This window comes from Gambusia affinis, linkage group LG04 (genome assembly GCF_019740435.1).
Source record: "Gambusia affinis linkage group LG04, SWU_Gaff_1.0, whole genome shotgun sequence".
NCBI lineage: Eukaryota > Metazoa > Chordata > Actinopteri > Cyprinodontiformes > Poeciliidae > Gambusia > Gambusia affinis.
In genome coordinates this window covers 24,031,364-24,050,270 of record NC_057871.1, presented here as the reverse complement: position 1 = coordinate 24,050,270, position 18,907 = coordinate 24,031,364, and the positions used below count along the sequence as shown (strand labels likewise).

The following is an 18,907-nucleotide window of genomic DNA, read 5'->3' as shown; positions in this document are numbered from 1 at the left end:
TAAAAATCTACAAAGTTATAAGACTGTAATGTATTGACAAAACAAAAATAACAAAAATAAATTAGGTTCCTCTATTTATAACCTTACTGTTAAGGATGATTTTCAAGAGTGAAAACTGCATTAGTAGTGTTTTTGTTGGCCTTCCTCCTCAAACAGTAGGTCATAAATGAAATTAAAAAGAACTGTTTACAGTTCACTTTATAGACTGATATGGCTGACTTTATTACTTAATTTATGTATGACTAGTAATATATATATATTTCTGTTTAGGCTTACTCCAAAACATAAATTGCAGGCACTAATATTTTCATGTAATTTAACAATTTTTCAAAAGTTTAATAATGTTGATGAACAAATATAAAAAGTTTATATTTTAAAGATTATGCACCACACATACAAAGAGCCTTCCTTTTCATAGATTTGGCAGTCCACTCTGGTAAAGCCCTGGATATAATGTGTTTGATTTGATTTAGCTGGCTTAAGATTTGAGGACAGAGCCTGGACAGAAGGCTCAGAGCCAAAGCATAATGACTTAAGTAGGTTAATTAAAGCTTTTCTGACTTTTAAAAGAGACTTGCAATAAGCTAATGGGGGTTCTGATAGTAAGGTTTGCTTTTTTTACCGGCAGATACAAAGAAAACGCCTAGTCAGGGGGCTTTTATTTTTGAAAGCTCACACCTCGAATATCCGGTTTAGCTCAGAGAATTGTTCGGGGAATTAACAGAAAACCTTCCCGACCACTGTACCACTGCAGCATGTTCATGTTCGTTATTATTATCTGAAAACTCGCCGCAGAGGACCGAGTGAACCTAACAATCGATGACTTCAACCTGAAGTACTCACAACGCCTCTAGTTTAAGGTAAACCTCATTACATTTGAAACTACGCTGGCGCACAACACCATGTATCCCAAAATCATCGAAACTTTAACAAACTTATGTGGACTCTGGCTAGCATAAGCTAAGCACAGGCCGTTGCGAAACATCCAGTCAGTGAGTGAAGGTGGTTTTTGGCCAACGTGTCCGTCACAGGAGGAGTGGTTAGACTGTAAAAGGTTTAATTTCGCGGACGTGGTCATCTTTTGTTTACTCCTCAAACATGATAATAGCTTAACGCCATTGATAGCGTAGCTCTTTCATCTTAACTACCGAAGTGGTTGCGGCAAAATCAGCCAAACAAGAAAGTGAGAAAACAAGAATTTATCTGTTGGGTAAAGAGAAATCGTTTCAGGAAATTCTTGACTTGATTTAGTGTTAGGTTTTAGCAGTGGGTGAAATTGCAACCCGGAGTTACCCCCTAAGTGTGGTCTTCTTATGGAGGAACAATAGATGGCATTAGAAGTTAACAGTAGGTGTGAAGGTACAGGAACAGCAGAAAGACGTTCAAGTTTTTAACTGGATTATTACACACATCTACTTCTAAATAAAATACTTATTACTGGTGAAATTTTAAAAAGTAGAGTAGCTTCGAAAGTGGATTGATTTAATTAACACCTAAAGTGGTGTCAGCATAAAATACTCTGTTTATTGATTTGATCTATTAAAACAAATAATCTGATAGAGTGAATTGATGTAGTAGGGAAATTACTTGTTCAAAGACAAAGTGTTTTGATGCATCCATAGATTCACTTAGATTAAGTTCAGTGCCGATGGAGGTGAGCAGGAAGGATCTTCTGTAGCAGTCTGCATTACAGCAGTTCTGAAGAAGCCTCTGACTTGAGAAGAGGAATCTTGAGGGTGTCTGTTATTTTCTTGATTTTATGATAAGTCCCCACCACAACAGAACCAGCTTCCTTTATCAGGTTGTTGAGGCTTTTTAAGTCAGTGGTTCTGATGCTGACCCAGCAGACGATGGCAGAAAAGATTACACTCTTTAAGGGTCAAGTCATCAAAATTATCCATATAAGTTGCAGCGCAGTGTGTAGTTCTTTATTCAGGTTTCAATGACGTAATCAAAATAAACTATGCCTAATTGGTAATAAGTTTTGAAAGAACACTCTCCAGTCAAGATTTGTAGACTTTCTATGACAAACTTGGAAACACAAAAAACTTAGCTGTGTTTTTAAATACCACATATCCTGTATTAAATCAGATCTATAGGTTGTAAAAGGAGGCAGTTCAAGGGCCTTTTTTATGTTATAAAAAAAAACAAAAAAAAACTTCCTTCTATTAAGCAACATTTTTGGAAATAGCTACCAACAAACTCCAAACACTTTTTTTTTCATGTAAATTGCTGTTTGTTATATGTTCTGCTTAATTGATGCTAATCAGCCGGTTTTTATTTATTTATTTTTTTTTGCATGTCCAACTTATCAAAAGTAAATTATTTGTCTGTAGCTTTGTAGGCGGCTCCATTAATCTATCACAGCTCTTAAAATTAGAAAAATTTAAATCCTGACGCTACATAAAGATTTTTCCTATTTCACTGTCACGTATATCAATTTGTCCTGTAAAATTAGCTACAGGTAGCTATAAATAACAAAAATATTTATTTTTTATTTTTTTGTGATTGAAATCCTGGTGTGTTTTTAATACAGAACAATGCATTAAAATCTATTTTTTTAAAAACCAAAAAGTAAAATTAATAAATCTCTCTGTCTTTACAATTTCCCCATATTACACAGCACTTTTCATTGGTGTGTTTTGTCTTAAATGGTTTGTGTTACAGTCTTGGACTACCTGGAGGTACACTCCTCCATCGCAGTCTTTAAACATAACCTCTCATCTTGTTTTCTATACACAGCCAGACATAATACATTCCTTCTACTGACAGACTCTCTGTTCCTTCAGGATACATGAGAAACCCCAACAGAACAAGACCTGGTGTATTATGACTCTGCAGGTAGTGTTAACTTTGGATCAAGGCTGAAGTTGGGAATGTTTTGAGAACTCTCATTCTGGTCTTGAGAGAGTTAGTGATGCAGCGCGTACAGCTGTAAATTGATCTTGGACGAGAATAACTAAAATCGGACTGAAATCCGTATGATTTTTGCTGAAATTGTATTGGGTCAATATCGGTATCGACCTGTGCTGAAAGCTGAAATTTCAGTATCGTATCGGAACTGGAAAAAGTTGCATCACTTCTAATTTAATGTAATATTTCAGTTGTGCCAACACATTTCCCGTTACTGGAAATAAAATAATATTTTGGAGTCCTGATATTCAGGATAAAGATGAGGGTGATGGGACAGAGACCCTCCAAACTCAGACTTGAGGCCCATCTCAAATTTCTTGGTTGAAAGACCAACAATCTCATTCTGCCAGGGTTATGAAGATCTTGTACCACTTCCAAAGGTCTGTAGTGGTGTGAAAAGATGCAAAGTTAAAAGAAGAAGAAGAATATAAAACAGCCTGGATGAGGTGAAAAACAATTGTAGGTTTCCCAGTAATGCTGTGGAAAATGCCAGAACACTGATGGGTGCACAGTTCATGCCCCATGGCTTTGTTTGCCTTTTTTGCTTCGTCGAAGTAGCTTGACTTGGAAGCGACTCTTTTGTGTACTTTGATATCACAGTAACTACTTTTTTCAGGGGGATTTAGACCAGGATGTCGCTACCGTATCAACAGTTTGCTCAGCTTCGTTTGCAGAGCTGACGGCGTTCCCTCATGCCACACATGGAGTGACACGTCGTCAGCTGTGATCTCCCTAATCAGTTCATCATGTTTGGGGAGGATCTGAATCGCATCACAATCATTTTGTTTTGGGTATTTATTGCTCATTTAAAATCAGAATGGTTTTAATGGAAGATAGTTACTGTCTGTGGAATTGGATTAACAAACAACCCGAAATCTAAGGTTTTAATTTAGATGAATGAAAGAGGAGGGACTGTTTTTTTCCACTTTCCTGTCTGCCTGCAACGCGTGCTGTTGGTTCTTCTTCCTCGCGCTCGTCCAATCACGAGCCGCGGCTCGAGCCGTTGCCCCGCCTTGGCCACACGCAGCCCTCCCCCCTTTGGTCTCCATGTCTCTGGCACCAAACCTTTCTCCCTTTCTTTCTCCTCATGTGTTTGCTGGTTGGTTCATGCTCTCCCTCTGCTGCTTAATATTGGGATAAAAAAAAAAACAACAACAGAGGATTGAATAGAAAAAAAGAAACCTAGAGGGGATTTTTAGCTCCTAATCAGCACATGTGGAAGATGGAAAAGCAGCCCGATGCTTTGACCAGAAACCCTCATGTGAGTCAGACAGCCTTTTTTTTTTTTTTTTTACCCATTCATGGATCCTCTTTTATTTTATTTATGTTGAGGTTCTTTTTTTAAGCTTCCTCACTCTCACTTTTGCCCGTTTGCGTGTTCGTATCTGTGGCGTGTACGTCTGCTTCGGCTGCTGTGTCATCGCTTGCTTCCTTCGTGCATCCCTGCCCCCATGTCACACCGTCGGCTGCTGATGTTGTCTTGTGATGCTCCTGCACAGCGACTTCTGAACTTTCTGAGGTTCAAGAATGAAAACGGTTCTTCGTGTTTCAAAGTAAAAAAATTATGTCGTCACAGTGACGTCCAACAGAGTGGCGAAAATGCCTAGAAGAAACTGCTCTGTTTTTCACAGAGCGACAGCTGAAAATGCTTCAAGAATTCAGATGTTGCAATTGGTTTGTGTGCAGAAATGTCAGACATGAATAGTTTTGCCCTGGGGAGTTATTTAGTTGACTTTTGTGCTGTTGAAATGTCTTTAGTTAGGATTTCTGGTGACAGAGCTGCTCCTTAAATCACCAGGGCTTTTTTTCACAAGGTACATTTTAACTTAATTAAATCAAACGTCGTTTATTTAGGTGGCTTTTCCATGTTCTAATAAATTAGCTTTAAAACTGTCCTGTGTAGAACTGCTTGGGCATCACTAAATGTGAGCTAATTATGAAAATGTACTGACAAATATCTGGTCATGATTTTTCTCTAAAGCAGCAGGAAATAATTTAGGAGGCTATTGATTGGTTCTGATAAAGCCTTTCTGTTTCAATTATCTAAACTAACCAGCTTGTAATTCTGTACCTAAACCGTGACATAGAAGGTTATCAATGGATTTTTATTTATTGGACAGTGTAAAATGTACATTATTAACCAGTGATGGAGAGATGTACTGTCCCAGATTATAGCTGCAAATGCTACTTTCCAGTACTCCCCATTAAAAATAACTGTTTCCAAAACACAATCACAGGAAATACTTTGTATTGCACTCCGTTTCCATTTATTCTGGTGCAAAAGTGGGATGCACCAATTTGAAAATTTGGGCCCATATTAATACCGCTGCTTTGGCTGATAAGCAGCATCATATACAGGGCTGCAACTAACAAATATTATTCTATTCTGATGATTGAGCAGATAAAAAATTGGCACATTTTTCAGATTTATCTTCTAAGCCTTTTTATATAATTTTATATATACATTAAAAGAGGTTTCTTTTTTAATTAAATAAACATTTTATTGCTTAAAACTCAGTAACAGATTATGTTTGGCAGTAGATGCATCTGCAGCTAAAAGAATACTTCTAATATCAACATGTGAAAAACTCAGGTTTTTCTGCTTGACTTATCTTCAGTACAGTGTAGAACTTATGTTTTGATTAACCATTTAATAATTGGACAGCAAAAGGTGCTATTTAAAATTATTACAGAATTTGAACCGGGCGATATATAGATATTTACAAAGATTATTTTCTATCTTAAATGCAAATTATATATTGATTTCTACAGTTCGTTTCTAAATAAGTTGACGATTATTTCAATAATCAGTTCATCACAATTAATTGTTTCAGTCCAAAATTTGGTGACGGCCAAAGTCAGAATTGGTCGGTAATCGGCCCAAAAACTCCAATCGATGCGGGTGAGTGAGTTTTGCTAAGAACCGTTACTTTGTGTTTTGACTGCTGAAGTCTCAGTAGGGCTCCCTACTGAGAAGTAGAGCTGGATTTCAGAGCGGGATCAAATACCAAATCTGAAAGCCCTGTTTATTGAAGAACTCAGGGCTGGAAGATAACCAACTTAACTCTTATGACCAGTACAAGGTTCTGAGGAACACTTTTTTATTTTTCAGCAGCATAACTCATAACTTATCGTTTTTTATTTATTTATTTATTGTTTTGCTACTTTAAATTGTTATCCTACACAGAATCTGAAGAATGTGCCAGTGGGAGCATCAGACGTATTGAAAGAGACTTTGAATGACGTGGCTTTCTGGGTGTGGAGAAACAAACCAGTTTCTCCACTGGTTTGTGGAGTTGTTCCATGACCTCAGAGTCATGGAACAACTCTGAGGTCAGCCGGGGATTAACGCAAATGACAACAGTGGAAAAAAAAAAGTCAAACACTTTCCTTAGAAAAACACAAAAAGCAATGATGATCCAACAAACTACTAGCAGTCAAAAACACTCGATATATCTCTGAAATAGAATAAAATAATGTGTAATTATTTTTCATTAGTGAAGTTGAGGCTTGAGCAGACGATAAAGCTTCTTGGCATGTTTCATGTATGTGTCAATTGCTCTTATAGTGCAGTTTTGTTGTATTTTCATGCTTCAGACTCTAAATACATGGAAGGCTCAGGTGAGTATGATAGGTCTACAATGATTAACCTGCTTTAGCAGAAATCTTAACCTGGAGGATCATCATCTAACCTTCTGGGCTTTGTCTTCTAGGAGCTGTACTATCTGAGAATGCAAAGAAGCAGAGAGAAGATGGACCGGGAAAAGACTGAAGAAAACCTGTACCAGGTGGGACGCTTCTGCCTAACTGGATGAAGGGAGTTGGCTAATTGTGGCAAATTCAAAAATACCCCTTTGTATTTTCTGCATTTTTTTTCTCATAAAAAAAAAACAAAACAAAAAAAAACGATGTATTTTAATTGGATTTTTAATAGTGGTGCACCAATTTATCGACCAGCCAATTTATCGGTGCTGATTTCCTTAATTTTGGGTGATAGGCCGATTTTTACATATCCACCGATCTTATCTAGCTTGGCAAAGACAAAAGGTTTTTTGTCTTTCAGACAAAAAAATTGGAATCGGCCAAAATCAAAATCGGCATGTTGAGCTTTTTAAAAAAATCTATAATCAGCGATCGGCTAGAAAACTGCAATCGGTGCAAGCCTAATTTTAATGGTAGATCTGGAGAGAAATATGCATGATTATCATGATTTCCCACAAATAAGAATCTGAAAAGTGTGCTATGCATTCATAGTCAGCCCTCTGACTGAGTGAACTCACACATTCACATGTTCATTTCATGTCCATACTTTGACTAGAGGTTTTCTTCTGCGATTCACTAGTTCTGGACAATAAATAGTTTTTCTCCATTTATCAAATTTTCTGTTTTTGAAGATTGAATTTTTAGAAAACCAGGATGTTTTTTGTCATATATGCACGCTTTGGGGACGTCATAGTTCAGAGCGATGTCAGGCCCACTCAAGAACGACCATTGTGTTAGTTTGACAAGCGTGTTTAGAGAATCTGTGCATCTCGACTTTGAATTCAGGTCAACTCAAAGAATGATTTGAATAAAGTCTATTTTTTAGAGATATTTTCTGTCATTTCAATCTTTTTTAGAAGAAAACAAGGATTGAAGTTGTCTTTCTGTTTTTTTTAGTTCACTTGTATTGTTTTTATCTCCAATCTGGTGCTGGAAAAGTTTGAAAAATTACCTTGAAAATGCTTGAATTCACTGTGTGAAACGTGTAAGAACCCTGTAAGTACGAAGTAACGGTGGCTCTGTCATTTTTTTCTGCAGAACAAGAAGAGATTGAAAGTGTGTGTGGCAACATGCAACAGAGCCGACTACTCCAAGTTAGCTCCCATCATGTTTGGGCTCAAATCCCACCCTGAAGAGTTTGAACTGGAAGTCGTGGTTCTTGGTTCCCACCTCATCGACGATTACGGGTGAGAACCTGGAACAACTTTCCATCCATTCTTCATGGTCGTCAAGGTTTTAACGTTCTCCGCCGTCTCCCTAGAAACACGTTCCGCATGATAGAGCAGGATGACTTCGACATCGGCTCCAAACTCCACACCATCGTGCGAGGAGAAGACGAAGCGGCCATGGTGGAGAGCGTCGGGCTGGCCCTGGTGAAGCTCCCCGACGTCCTGCAGAGGCTCCGCCCCGACATCCTGGTCGTCCACGGCGACCGTTTTGACGCGCTCGCTCTGGCAACTGCTGCCGCACTGATGAATATTCGGATACTTCATTTGGAGGGAGGCGAGGTAAGAGGACGCCGTATTTAACACGATAAAGTGTTTGTTCTGAAAATTAAAAACTATGTATTCTCTTTTCCATCTCCTTCAACCCCTGTACAGGTTAGCGGCACTATCGACGACTCAATCCGACACGCGATCAGTAAGCTGGCGCATTATCATGCCTGCTGCACGCGCATGGCAGAGCAGCACCTCATCGCCATGTGTGAGGACCACTCGCGCATCCTGCTGGCCGGATGCCCTTCATACGACAAGCTGCTGTCGACTTATCACCGGGACGACTACGTGGATATCATCAAAAGCTGGCTAGGTGTGCACAGATTAATTTGGTCCAATCAAATAATGTTTATTCGATTTCTATATCTTTTTTAATGTATTTGCAAAAATGCTTTTTTCTTTTTACATATTGAAGCCCTCTGGTCTTGCATAGATTTTTTATTTATTTTTTTTTATATGTAAGGCTACATCATTTTCTCAAAAGAACTCCTGCCACTCCTAACAGGCAACTTTCCATTTTTGTTGAATTCAAAAAAATATATTAATTATCCCAAAAGAAAATTAAATTATTAAATGTCACAACTCATTTGCTCTCCAGTAGCAGTCAGTTTTGCAACAAATCCAAAGACACCTCTGACTGAAGACCGCTGCTGTATGACATGACATACTAACAGTCCAATATTCAAGCAGAATTGGCAAACTGCTTGTCAACCTCATTTGCTTTTGCTGCACCTCTTTAAATCTGTTTGTTCGTCTACTTAGAAAGATAGTTTGAGTGATGTTGGAGTTGGGGATATAATCCAAATTTTGCATGTTTGTAAAAAATGCTAATGCTAACGGTTTCCAAGAACAAGTAGTGTCTTGTTCTTGGAAACCGTTAGCATTAGCATTTTTGCTAACGGTTTCCAAGAACAAGTAGTGTCTTGTTCTTGGAAACCGTTAGCATTAGCATTTTTTACGAACATGTAAAAAGAAACATGTAGTTTCTGCTGTGGCAATACAGTTGACTACAATCAGAGAGAATAGGCTGCCTTTGAAAGTTATTGAAGAGTCTTTTCTGAAGGAGGACCATCAGAGCTGATTGGAACAGCAGTCTGCAGAGTCAGGTTAGCATAATGCTAGTTACAAAGGATTCTGCAGGTGTGGCCACAGTAGTTAAAACACAGCAGAAATTCAAGGAGATCAAACAGTTTTACTTTAACAATAAAAAAAAAAAACATAACAAACGTGGCAGAGCGTGCCCTTTATTGTGGAAATTAGTCTGCTCTCCCAAACCAAGATAAGGATCAAGAATGTCGGACTACGTTTGTCATAGTTTAACAAGACGCTAAAGGCCTACGACTGAAAGCAAACACGCAGGCGGGGCCAATTAAGGCCATAAAATCAAATGAAGTTAAACTCTTCGCAATACATTTTATAGAAGGATTTTAAAGTTGAGGGTATAAAGCTAAGATTGAGATTTCTCAAAGTGGGGAAAAAACCCTTTTTGTCAGATTACCTTGCAGGTTTATGTTTTCACATAAAAAAAATATATATTGTGCAGGTTTGAATTTACTTCAGTTTACAGAAGAAATTTGATGTTTTCTGATGGCTTTGCAGGCGACAAAGTGAAGGATAATGACTACATTGTGGCGCTGCAGCACCCCGTCACCACAGACATCCAGCACTCCATTAAAATCTATGGACTGATGCTGGACGCACTGATCTCCTTCAACAAGAGGACGCTCATCCTCTTCCCTAATATCGATGCCGGTTAGTTACATATGTCTTTCTATGAATTACGTATTAGAATATAATCAAAAAGTTGATTTATTGTGAGCATTTAATTCATTAAATGAAACACACATTTAGATTGATTAATCATACAAGGATGTATATTTTAAATGTTTAGTTTTGTTCATTTAATGACTTTTTTGCCGTGAATAAAAATGCACCAATGATTTTTTTGGGGGGGAAAATTACAATATTGCATGAAATCAATAAAAAATTATGTTTTACTTACTTAAGAAGTATGTCAGGGTAGACTGCACTGCAAAACATTAAATGTTACTTAGTGTTTTTGGTCTAGTTTTGAGTGAAAATATCTCAATACACTTGAAATGAGAAAAAAACTAACTTAAAAGTAACTTTTCAGCAAGATATCCGAGTTTTAAGTCAATTTCTTAACATAGATGAAAAAATATTTGTTCTATTGGCATATTATTTCACTAATAACATGGCAAAAAATGTCTTGTTATAAGTGAAATAATCTGACAATGGACCTAGTACTTTTTCTTCAATATCAAAGGATTATTGACTTAAAGCAAACTCCGTCTTGCTGAATATTTCTTTACAAGTTAGTTTTGTCTTATTTCAAGTGTATTGAGATATTGCACCAAAATTACCTGGTACAGTTTTGTTTTTGTAGTGTGCAGTATGTACACACAGTACTTGGTCTAGTTTACTTTTGCATGAATTACTATGTCTGACATGGAGGAAGAGCATCTTTTTAGCAATATTTTTTATTTTTTCCTTCCTCTGAACTTTCTATTAAGACCCTCAGAAACAACTTCCTCTACCGCTAGCATCTTTAGTAGTGACCTTTCCTTGCTTCTTCTCCATTTGCATGTTGTCAATTGATTTTGATGTCTTAATTAATATTCAAATTTAGTTTGAAAAGGAATTTTGGATTCTCAGAGTTGAGCGCTTGAAATAAGTTTGACATTTTAAGGCAAATTTCAGAAATATATTCTGATTTACTGAGAAGCGCAAAGGTTTGTTTGCTGGACCCAAATGATGCGTCAAGATTCCTCCAGTTAGTTGATTGGAAACTTGTCGCTGCGACTGAAGCAAATCCGTCTCACCTAAACAGGAAGTAAGGAGATGGTGCGCGTCATGCGAAAGAAGGGCATCGAGCAGCACCCCAACTTTCGGGCAGTGAAGCACATTCCCTTTGAGCAGTTCATCCAGCTCGTATCACACGCCGGCTGCATGATCGGAAACAGCAGCTGCGGCGTGCGGGAGGCCGGGGCCTTCGGCACGCCGGTCATCAACCTGGGAACAAGGCAAACAGGCAGAGAAACGGGTAGGTTTCACTAGCTCTCGTTAGCTGTTGTCATGGTGACACCTCTAAGAATGCATTTGATTTACAAAAGTATATACATCTTTTTTTTTTTTTTTACAGACTAATTAAAGTCAGAAGTGTTAGAGGAATATGATCTCAAGTTGCTACTTGTGAAATATATCAGAATTATTTTGCTCTTCAGCCAGAATGTATGTAAAATCATCTTTCTTTATACAGGCAGCTTATCAATTAATAATGAAAAGTAAGGTCAAATAAGTTGTAGCATTAATATAATCATTTTGATAATATCAAATGTTATAAAAACTATCATGTAGTGATGACGTTGTGGGCAGAATACTTCGAACACCTCCTCAATCCCACCAACATGCCTTCCATTGTGGAAGCTGAGCCTGGGGACTCTGGGTTGGGCTCTCCAATCTCTGGGGTTGATGTCACCGAGGTGGCCAAAAAGCTCCTCGGTGGCAGGGCCCCGGGGGTGGATGAGATCCGCCCGGAGTTCCTTAAGGCTCTGGATGTTGTAGGGTTGTGTTGGTTAACGCATAGACATTGGGGGCAGTTCTCCTGGATTGGCAGACCGGGGTGGTGGTCCCCCTGTTCAGAAAGGGGGACCGGAGGGTGTTCTCCAATTACAGGGGGTCACACTCTTAAGCCTCCCTGGCAAGGTCTATTCGGGGGTTCTGGAGAGGAGGGTCCGTCGAACCTCAGATTCAGGAAGAGCAGTGTGGTTTTCGTCCTGGTCGTGTAACACTGGACCAGCTCTACACCCTCAGCAGGGTCCTGGAGGGTGCATGGGAGTTCGCCCAACCAGTCTACATGTGTTTAGTGGACTTGGAGAAGGCGTTTGACCGTGTCCCTCGGGGAGCCCTGTGGGGGATTCTCCGGGAGTATGGGGTACCGGGCTCCTTGATACGGGCTGTCAGGTCCCTGTATGACCGGTGTCCGAGTCTGGTCCGCATCGCCGGCAGTAAGTTGGGCTCATTTCTGGTGAGAGTTGGAGACCCAAGACACGCTGGAGGGACTATGTCTCTCGGCTGGCCTGGGAACGCCTTGGGATTCCCCCTGAGGAGCTGGAAGAAGTGGCTGGGGAGAGGGACGTCTGGGCCTCCCTTCTGAAGCTGCTGCCCCGCGACCCGACACCGGATAAGCAGAAGAAAATGGATGGATGGATCATGTAGTTATTACTTGCTAGTAATATTTTTGAACCAAAAACTATCTGCTAATAAATTCTGGCACACTCAATTGCTGCTGTATTTTTGTTAGTTTGATGATTGTTAAGATATGGACAAAATAAAAGATGAAAAAGGAGCCAGGCCATAGAAAAAGCATGATGAACTATTACTGTCTTAATATATTATAAGACAGTCTGGCTCCTTAGAAACAGAACATTAAACATAAGTGCCACAAATTTCCAACACACCCATATTTTCCACATTATGTAACACATTAGCAAATGCTTTAAACAAGTTTGTCAACATAGCAAAGGGTTGATGTTAACATGTAGTTAATTTGCTAAGAGAACACCTCACTCACAAAGAATCAAGTTACATTTCCTTATTTAACTGATAAACCCCTCCATGTTTTGTCTTTTTAAGCATGAGATTATCTTTAAAACTGCAACAACATTTCTGTCTTTCAGGTGAAAACGTTTTACATGTCAGAGACGCTGACACCCATAATAAGATCTACCACGCTTTGGAGCTTCAGTTTGGAAAGCGATATCCAGGGTAGGTACTTCCCGAGTTTCCCACCGGACTGATGGGCTCCACTTGACTGTGCCACATCTTTTTACAGAGAGACACCGTGATAGCCTGACGTTTTACCACATTTAAGACAATCTAGTGTGGCCTTTGCTACAGGGGGTTGAAAATTAAGTTCACTGAATTCTTTTAAAACAAAAAATTTACTCAGTTTAGCAACTTGTAAAGAAATTTGTCTTTGAAACAGTCATTATAGTCCCTGCATGTCATTTAAAAAATGACACACATAAACATGTGCATTTGTTACCATAGCTTGTAGTTAATCAAGTAATTTGATCAAAAAAGTATGTTTTTAAGAAACGTAATGACGTTAACATTCATTTACAGCTCTAAAATCTACGGTGACGGCAATGCAGTGCCCCGGATTCTGAAGTTTCTGAGTAGCATCGACCTGAAAGAGCCGCTCCAGAAGACCTTTTGCTTTCCTCCTGTGAAAGACACCATCTCCCAGGACATCGATCACATCCTGGAAATACAGAGCGCTCTGGCTGTCGACCTGGGCGGCACCAACCTGAGGGTGGCCATCGTCTGCATGCGGGTAGGACTAAGACGCGATTACCTAAAGAGACTGATAACGCTCACAAATCTAATGGAAAAGTTTTATTAATTTCAGTAAGTTAATTCAAAAAGTGCATTGTCATGAGAATAACTGCTGCTGTTCAGAGTGCTGTAGCAAAGCATGTTCCTGGAAAGTTGCGTGGAAGGAAAAACTGGTGGGAAAAGACTGCAGCTGTATTATTATTTTCACACTGTTGTTTCTCCAGTTTTATTAATATGATGATTATTTTTTTAAGATGGAGCTTAGACTTCATGGAGAGAAAAAACGTGTGAACTTAAATCTGCGATATGGACTGAAAGTTTTGTCATGATATTTTATGGTTCTATAGTGAAAACCTATAAAATGATTGGAACTCATCATAAAAAAATTTAAGGCTTTGAACAAATGTTAAATGCAAATGTTCTAAGAAATTTATTGTGATAAATGATTTACACAACATGTAGATTTATTACCTTTCTGAATCTTTAACTGTATATTGTGAAAATGAAACTGTTGGTTCAATAGTTCCCATTCTTTTCCCTTTCTCTCTTTGTCCAGGGCAACATAGTAAAGAAATACACCGAGTCTAATCCGAAGACCTTCGAGCACAGGATGCATTTGATATTAAAGATGTGCAAAGATGCTGTGCAAGATGCTGTGCGCCTCAACTGCAGGATCCTGGGCGTTGGTATGGAAACGTGCAGCTGCTCCCCCTGCTGGACCGAAAACGGCTGTGAAGCTGAGCTACGGGAATCTCAAAAAATTATTATTATTTTTTTTTTTTTGTACACGTTAGGAATTTCTACTGGCGGCCGTGTGAACCCGCAGGAAGGCATCATCCTTCACTCCACCAAGCTGATCCAGGAGTGGTCCTCAGTGGACCTGAGGACCCCCATCTCGGATGCCCTGGGGCTGCCCGTCTGGGTCGACAACGACGGCAACTGCGCCGCGCTGGCCGAGAGGAAGTTCGGTCACGGCAGGGGGGTGGATAACTTTGTCACAGTCATCACAGGAACAGGTGAGAAAGCGAGAATCGCCTAAAATCACTCATTCAATTTTATGTCACATTTACTACTAACCCACTGTTATGGCATCAAAACTGAGAATCGTCACTAACACTGCAAGAACACAAAACTTACTGTGTAGTTTTGGTCTAGTTTCTAATGCTAATATCTTAGTTCTGTTGAAATAAGACAAAACTGACTTACAAGTAAATTCTCAACAAAATATAGCTGAAAATTATTGACTTAAAAGTAAGTCAATGATTCTCTCAATATGGATTTTTAAAAAGTACTAGTTCCACTGGCAGATTTTTTTTTTTGTCATTTAAAACATGGGAGAAAATGTCTGGTTGTAAGTGAGATAATCTGAGAGTGAAACTAGTACTTTGTTTTAATCCGTATGAAGGAATTATTTACTTCTAACAAACTGCTATTTCTTGCTGAAAAGTTGCTTGTAGGTTAGTTTTGTCTTATTTCAAGTTTACTAAGATATTTGCACTACAAACTAGACCAAAATACTTGGTAAGATTTTGTGTTTTTGCTGTTAATTGAGCATAATTGACTAAGGTTTTTTTAAGAAACCTTATTGGAAGTGAGGTGGATGTTTATTTCTACATGTAACGACTTGATTTTTTTCCCCCTAAGATTTAAAATGTAAAAAAACACAAAAAAAAACATTCATTTTAAAAAACTGAAAATTCATATAATTATGTTGCATTTATGAAATCTTTTCATGGTTTTTGTTTTTTGTTTGTTTTTTTTTTGGTATTTTTTTAACCAAGTTTAACTATTGAAACCATGATTCTAATTCATCACTCGAATTGTTGTATCATGTGCACCGATAGCTTAAAAAAAATTTTATATTCTGCCTCTGTAGGTATTGGAGGAGGCATTATCCATAACTCCGAGCTGATCCATGGCAGCACCTTCTGCGCCGCTGAGCTGGGTCACATCAAGGTTTCTCTGGAAGGCCCGGAGTGTTCCTGCGGCAGCCAGGGCTGCATCGAAGCCTTCGCGTCCGGAATGGCCCTGCAGAGAGAGGCCAAGCGATTGCACGACGGTGAGCGCCATCATGTCTGCTATTTCATTTTCTTTTTGACAGCACTGTTCAAAAGTTGTGACCTGCTGGGGCTTCCTTTCTCCAGATGAGCTTCTGAAGATGGACGGGATGGATGTGAAGCTTGCCGAGCCGATCACCGCCGCACACCTCATCAGCGCAGCCAGTAACGGCAACTCCAAGGCCAACGATGTCCTGCACAAAGGTTGGAGCACAGACGCCGACACACAATCACATATGCAGAATTTTGGTTTAAACTGCAAACCATAAAATATGAAAAGCATCAAGACATCTGAAATTGTTTTTAAGCATCTTACTTTAAAAATAAAATAAGACGCTGATTATAAACACACCAGTGCACTATAATAATCGCAGTTGTAGCCATTGGAGTGATAAAATTATAGAGAAAAACGTTTTACTGTTTTATTTAACATTTCAGTTATCAAAGAACTTCAAGTTGTGAGCTAATGAAGCCTTCGTGATGATTTTGATTTTTAAATACATTAAAGTGACTCATCCCCTTCAACCAAGTCGTTGAGAAGTAAATAAAAAACATTCTCTGAAGTTCAATATTTCATAACATAGCTAAACATATCTTATAAAATGATTACATTCAGTCTTTGAAAATATACTAGTGGCTAGTTGGATTTATTTATTTTTTCTTAATGTGCAAAGATTACCCCAAGCTTTCAGCAGGTGGTATTTTTTGTGCATAAAGCTCTACCCTTTAAGAATGCATAGGTGTTTGGTTTGACTGTAATTGATGGACTGTACATAAATATGAATTAACTTTTTACTACACTACTCTACATTACAATGTCACTACTTTTTACTAACTTTTTACTACACTGCTCTACATTACAATGTCACTCGGTGACTCTGAACCTTTCCAGGCCATGAATTGATGATTAGAACAAATTGCAGATGTGCCATAACTTTCTCCACCTGAAAAGAAACCAAACAGAAGTTATCATCCTTAGACGTAAAGAGGAACTCAGCTTCAGTTGTCAGCTAGAAACTAGTGAAGACATGAAACTTCAGAGACACATAAAGACAATTACAAAATCAGCCTTCTACCACCTGAAGAACATTTCCAGGATTAAAGTACTAATGTCCCAGCAAGATCTAGAGAAACTCATCTATGTGTTTGTCTTTAGACACATTGATCACTGCAGCAGTGTATTCACAAGTCAGCCTAAAAAAAACAGTCAACTGACCCAGAACGCTGCTGCTTTCTCACTTACAACACACAAACTCTGTGTTTTGGTCGTAAACTCTGGTCACTCGTTTTTTTCACTTGCGAATAGCTTTGGTAATTTTCCCATCAGCGAGTTGAAGGTTTATTTCTGCTTTGAATTAAGAAGAAAGCTGAAAAATTTGAAGGAAAATCCAACCGTGTTGTGTCTTCTTCCTGTCGCAGCGTCCCTGGCGCTCGGCGTAGGGATCGTCAACATCCTCCACATAGTCAACCCATCCCTGGTGATTTTGTCCGGAGTCCTGGCGTCTTACTACCAGGCCCCGGTGCAGCAGGTCATATTGGAGAGAGCACTGTTCTCCGCCCAGAGCATCAAGGTCGTCAAGTCCGACCTGGAAGAACCGGCCCTGCTCGGCGCTGCTAGCATGGTGTTGGACTACGCTACAAGGAGGACATACTGAGAGAACTGGAAATGCACTTGGACCATGTTTTACCAGAATACATCAAGTAAACATTGATAAAAGGACGAAGGACTTGTAGTGAAGACTTGAATCTTGTATTGTAATAAATAATTTCCTAATTGAAACTGTTTTTGGGAGAATAACCCTAGAAATCGATTGCTTGTTTACTGATATTAATTACTAAAGTTTGAAACTGGGGAGGACTTGAGAGGTGACTAACTAGTTTATTGCACAATATTCTGGGGGGGGGGTTTCTAGCTAAATTATTGTGGGGTTTATTTTTTTATCTTTGTTGTCACTTGCCATCTAAACTATGAAGCATTTTCCAGTTGCCTGTGTGTTTTGGTGAATTTAGGCAAACCTAATACTACATGTTCCACAAAGTTTATCTATATGTCGTCTGCTAACATCACCAGCATGACTATGTCTAAGCTGATTCCACTATGGTTCAGATTATAAACCACTCTAAGCCTTTTATTTAATTTTATTTCCAACAGATCTGTACTAGTTCTTGGCTCCATCAGTCCAAACAAAGATGCTCTGGAACCACCGAATCTTTTTAAGTCTCTAAGCCAAATTTCTGTGTGCCATATGTCAGTGGCAATTTTATTATTGTAGCGAATCTGTCTAATATAGGTGAAGGGGAACAACAGAGCAAAGGACATGTCTGCTAACCATTACTCAAGAGGATGTTGTTTTCTAGAGAATCAAAATATTCACTTAGCTTTTGAATGTGTTTTTTTTTTACTTGACTTTTTCCCAATATGCTCAGATTTTTGTTCTCCCATCACAGGATCTTGCGAGTTCTCAGAAACCTTTTCCAAACCCAAATAGCGCCCTTGAAGTAATCCCCAGACGTTCCCACTTTAAAGAGCTGCAATTCCCAAAATATTCCCTCGTTGTAGAGGTAGTTTGCTTCAGTTTAAAGCCGGTAGTCTTTGCTGTAAGCCCAAACTCGGTGGATCACTTTTACCTGACTGTTTTCTGGTATTAAATCTTGACTTTAGTCTTGTTTTGACAAAGTGGACCTTATTTCTTTCACTGCAGTGAAAAACTGTTTGTTCTGATCAAATTTTATCATCATTTTATTGTGTTTGAATGTTTCTGGTGCTATTTGGGCTGCAAAATAAAAGTACTTATATGTGTTTTGGGTGGGAGAAGAACTGACATACAGGTGGTGGGAAGTAGGCAGAGTACAGTTCCTTACAGTAAAACAAAGCTTTAATGGAGCTCTTAAGATTTGGGTGTTAATTATTATTTTTGAACAAAACTCAGATGTGACCAAAGCCTTGAGGCATTCTGCTGTATGTCCTAAATCCGTTAAACCGGCTTAATTTGTCAGGTTTCTCTATATAATTTATTATTGTCTTGTCTTCCAGGTGGGGCGATGCGATCTATTGTTGTGTTTAATGTTATGAATTTTATTTAGACTGCACTTCACATGAGGCTGTACTGATAGAATGTGTTTTCTACATTACCACTGACCTTATGAAGATATTCGGAGGATGCCTTTTGAAGATAAATAATGAGGTTTGTATGTACTTCTACATGTTGTGTTGTACATTATGTGCTGTATAAACCTTAAAAATATATTTCTGGAAGCTTAATGATTTTGTTGGTCCAATTAGTAAAACATTTTGGATACTAAAGAGTCTTTATGTGT

The 18,907-nt window shown here is 38.7% G+C and overlaps 1 protein-coding gene across 3 annotated transcripts; it reads left to right on the top strand.

Moving 5' to 3' along the window:
• The first annotated feature begins 695 nt into the window (after positions 1 to 695).
• gne (glucosamine (UDP-N-acetyl)-2-epimerase/N-acetylmannosamine kinase) lies at positions 696 to 18,893 on the top strand. 3 transcript variants are annotated; one of them, XM_044114609.1, is made up of 14 exons: positions 696 to 860; positions 6,627 to 6,701; positions 7,714 to 7,862; positions 7,937 to 8,183; positions 8,277 to 8,484; positions 9,771 to 9,923; positions 11,023 to 11,235; positions 12,872 to 12,959; positions 13,320 to 13,530; positions 14,089 to 14,218; positions 14,327 to 14,548; positions 15,409 to 15,591; positions 15,677 to 15,793; positions 17,009 to 18,893. In XM_044114609.1, exons 2-14 carry the CDS (start codon positions 6,645 to 6,647, stop codon positions 17,242 to 17,244), a joined length of 2,214 nt encoding a protein of 737 aa, XP_043970544.1. In that variant the 5' UTR covers positions 696 to 860; positions 6,627 to 6,644; the 3' UTR covers positions 17,245 to 18,893. The 3 variants fall into 3 exon arrangements, with proteins under 3 accessions (XP_043970544.1, XP_043970543.1, XP_043970542.1); XM_044114608.1 differs by lacking the exon at positions 696 to 860 and adding an exon at positions 4,000 to 4,174; XM_044114607.1 differs by lacking the exon at positions 696 to 860 and adding an exon at positions 6,516 to 6,534.
• The last annotated feature ends 14 nt before the right edge of the window (positions 18,894 to 18,907 follow it).

What these genes read in the sequence shown, in the direction of transcription:
- gne (XM_044114608.1), top strand. Translation starts at nt 4,127, where the DNA reads ATGTGGAAGATGGAAAAGCAGCCCGATGCTTTGACCAGAAACCCTCAT. An exon ending in CTTCCCTAATATCGATGCCG is followed by an intron (nt 9,924 to 11,022) that starts GTTAGTTACATA and finishes TCACCTAAACAG; the next exon opens with GAAGTAAGGAGATGGTGCGC. An exon ending in TTTGGAAAGCGATATCCAGG is followed by an intron (nt 12,960 to 13,319) that starts GTAGGTACTTCC and finishes ATTCATTTACAG; the next exon opens with CTCTAAAATCTACGGTGACG.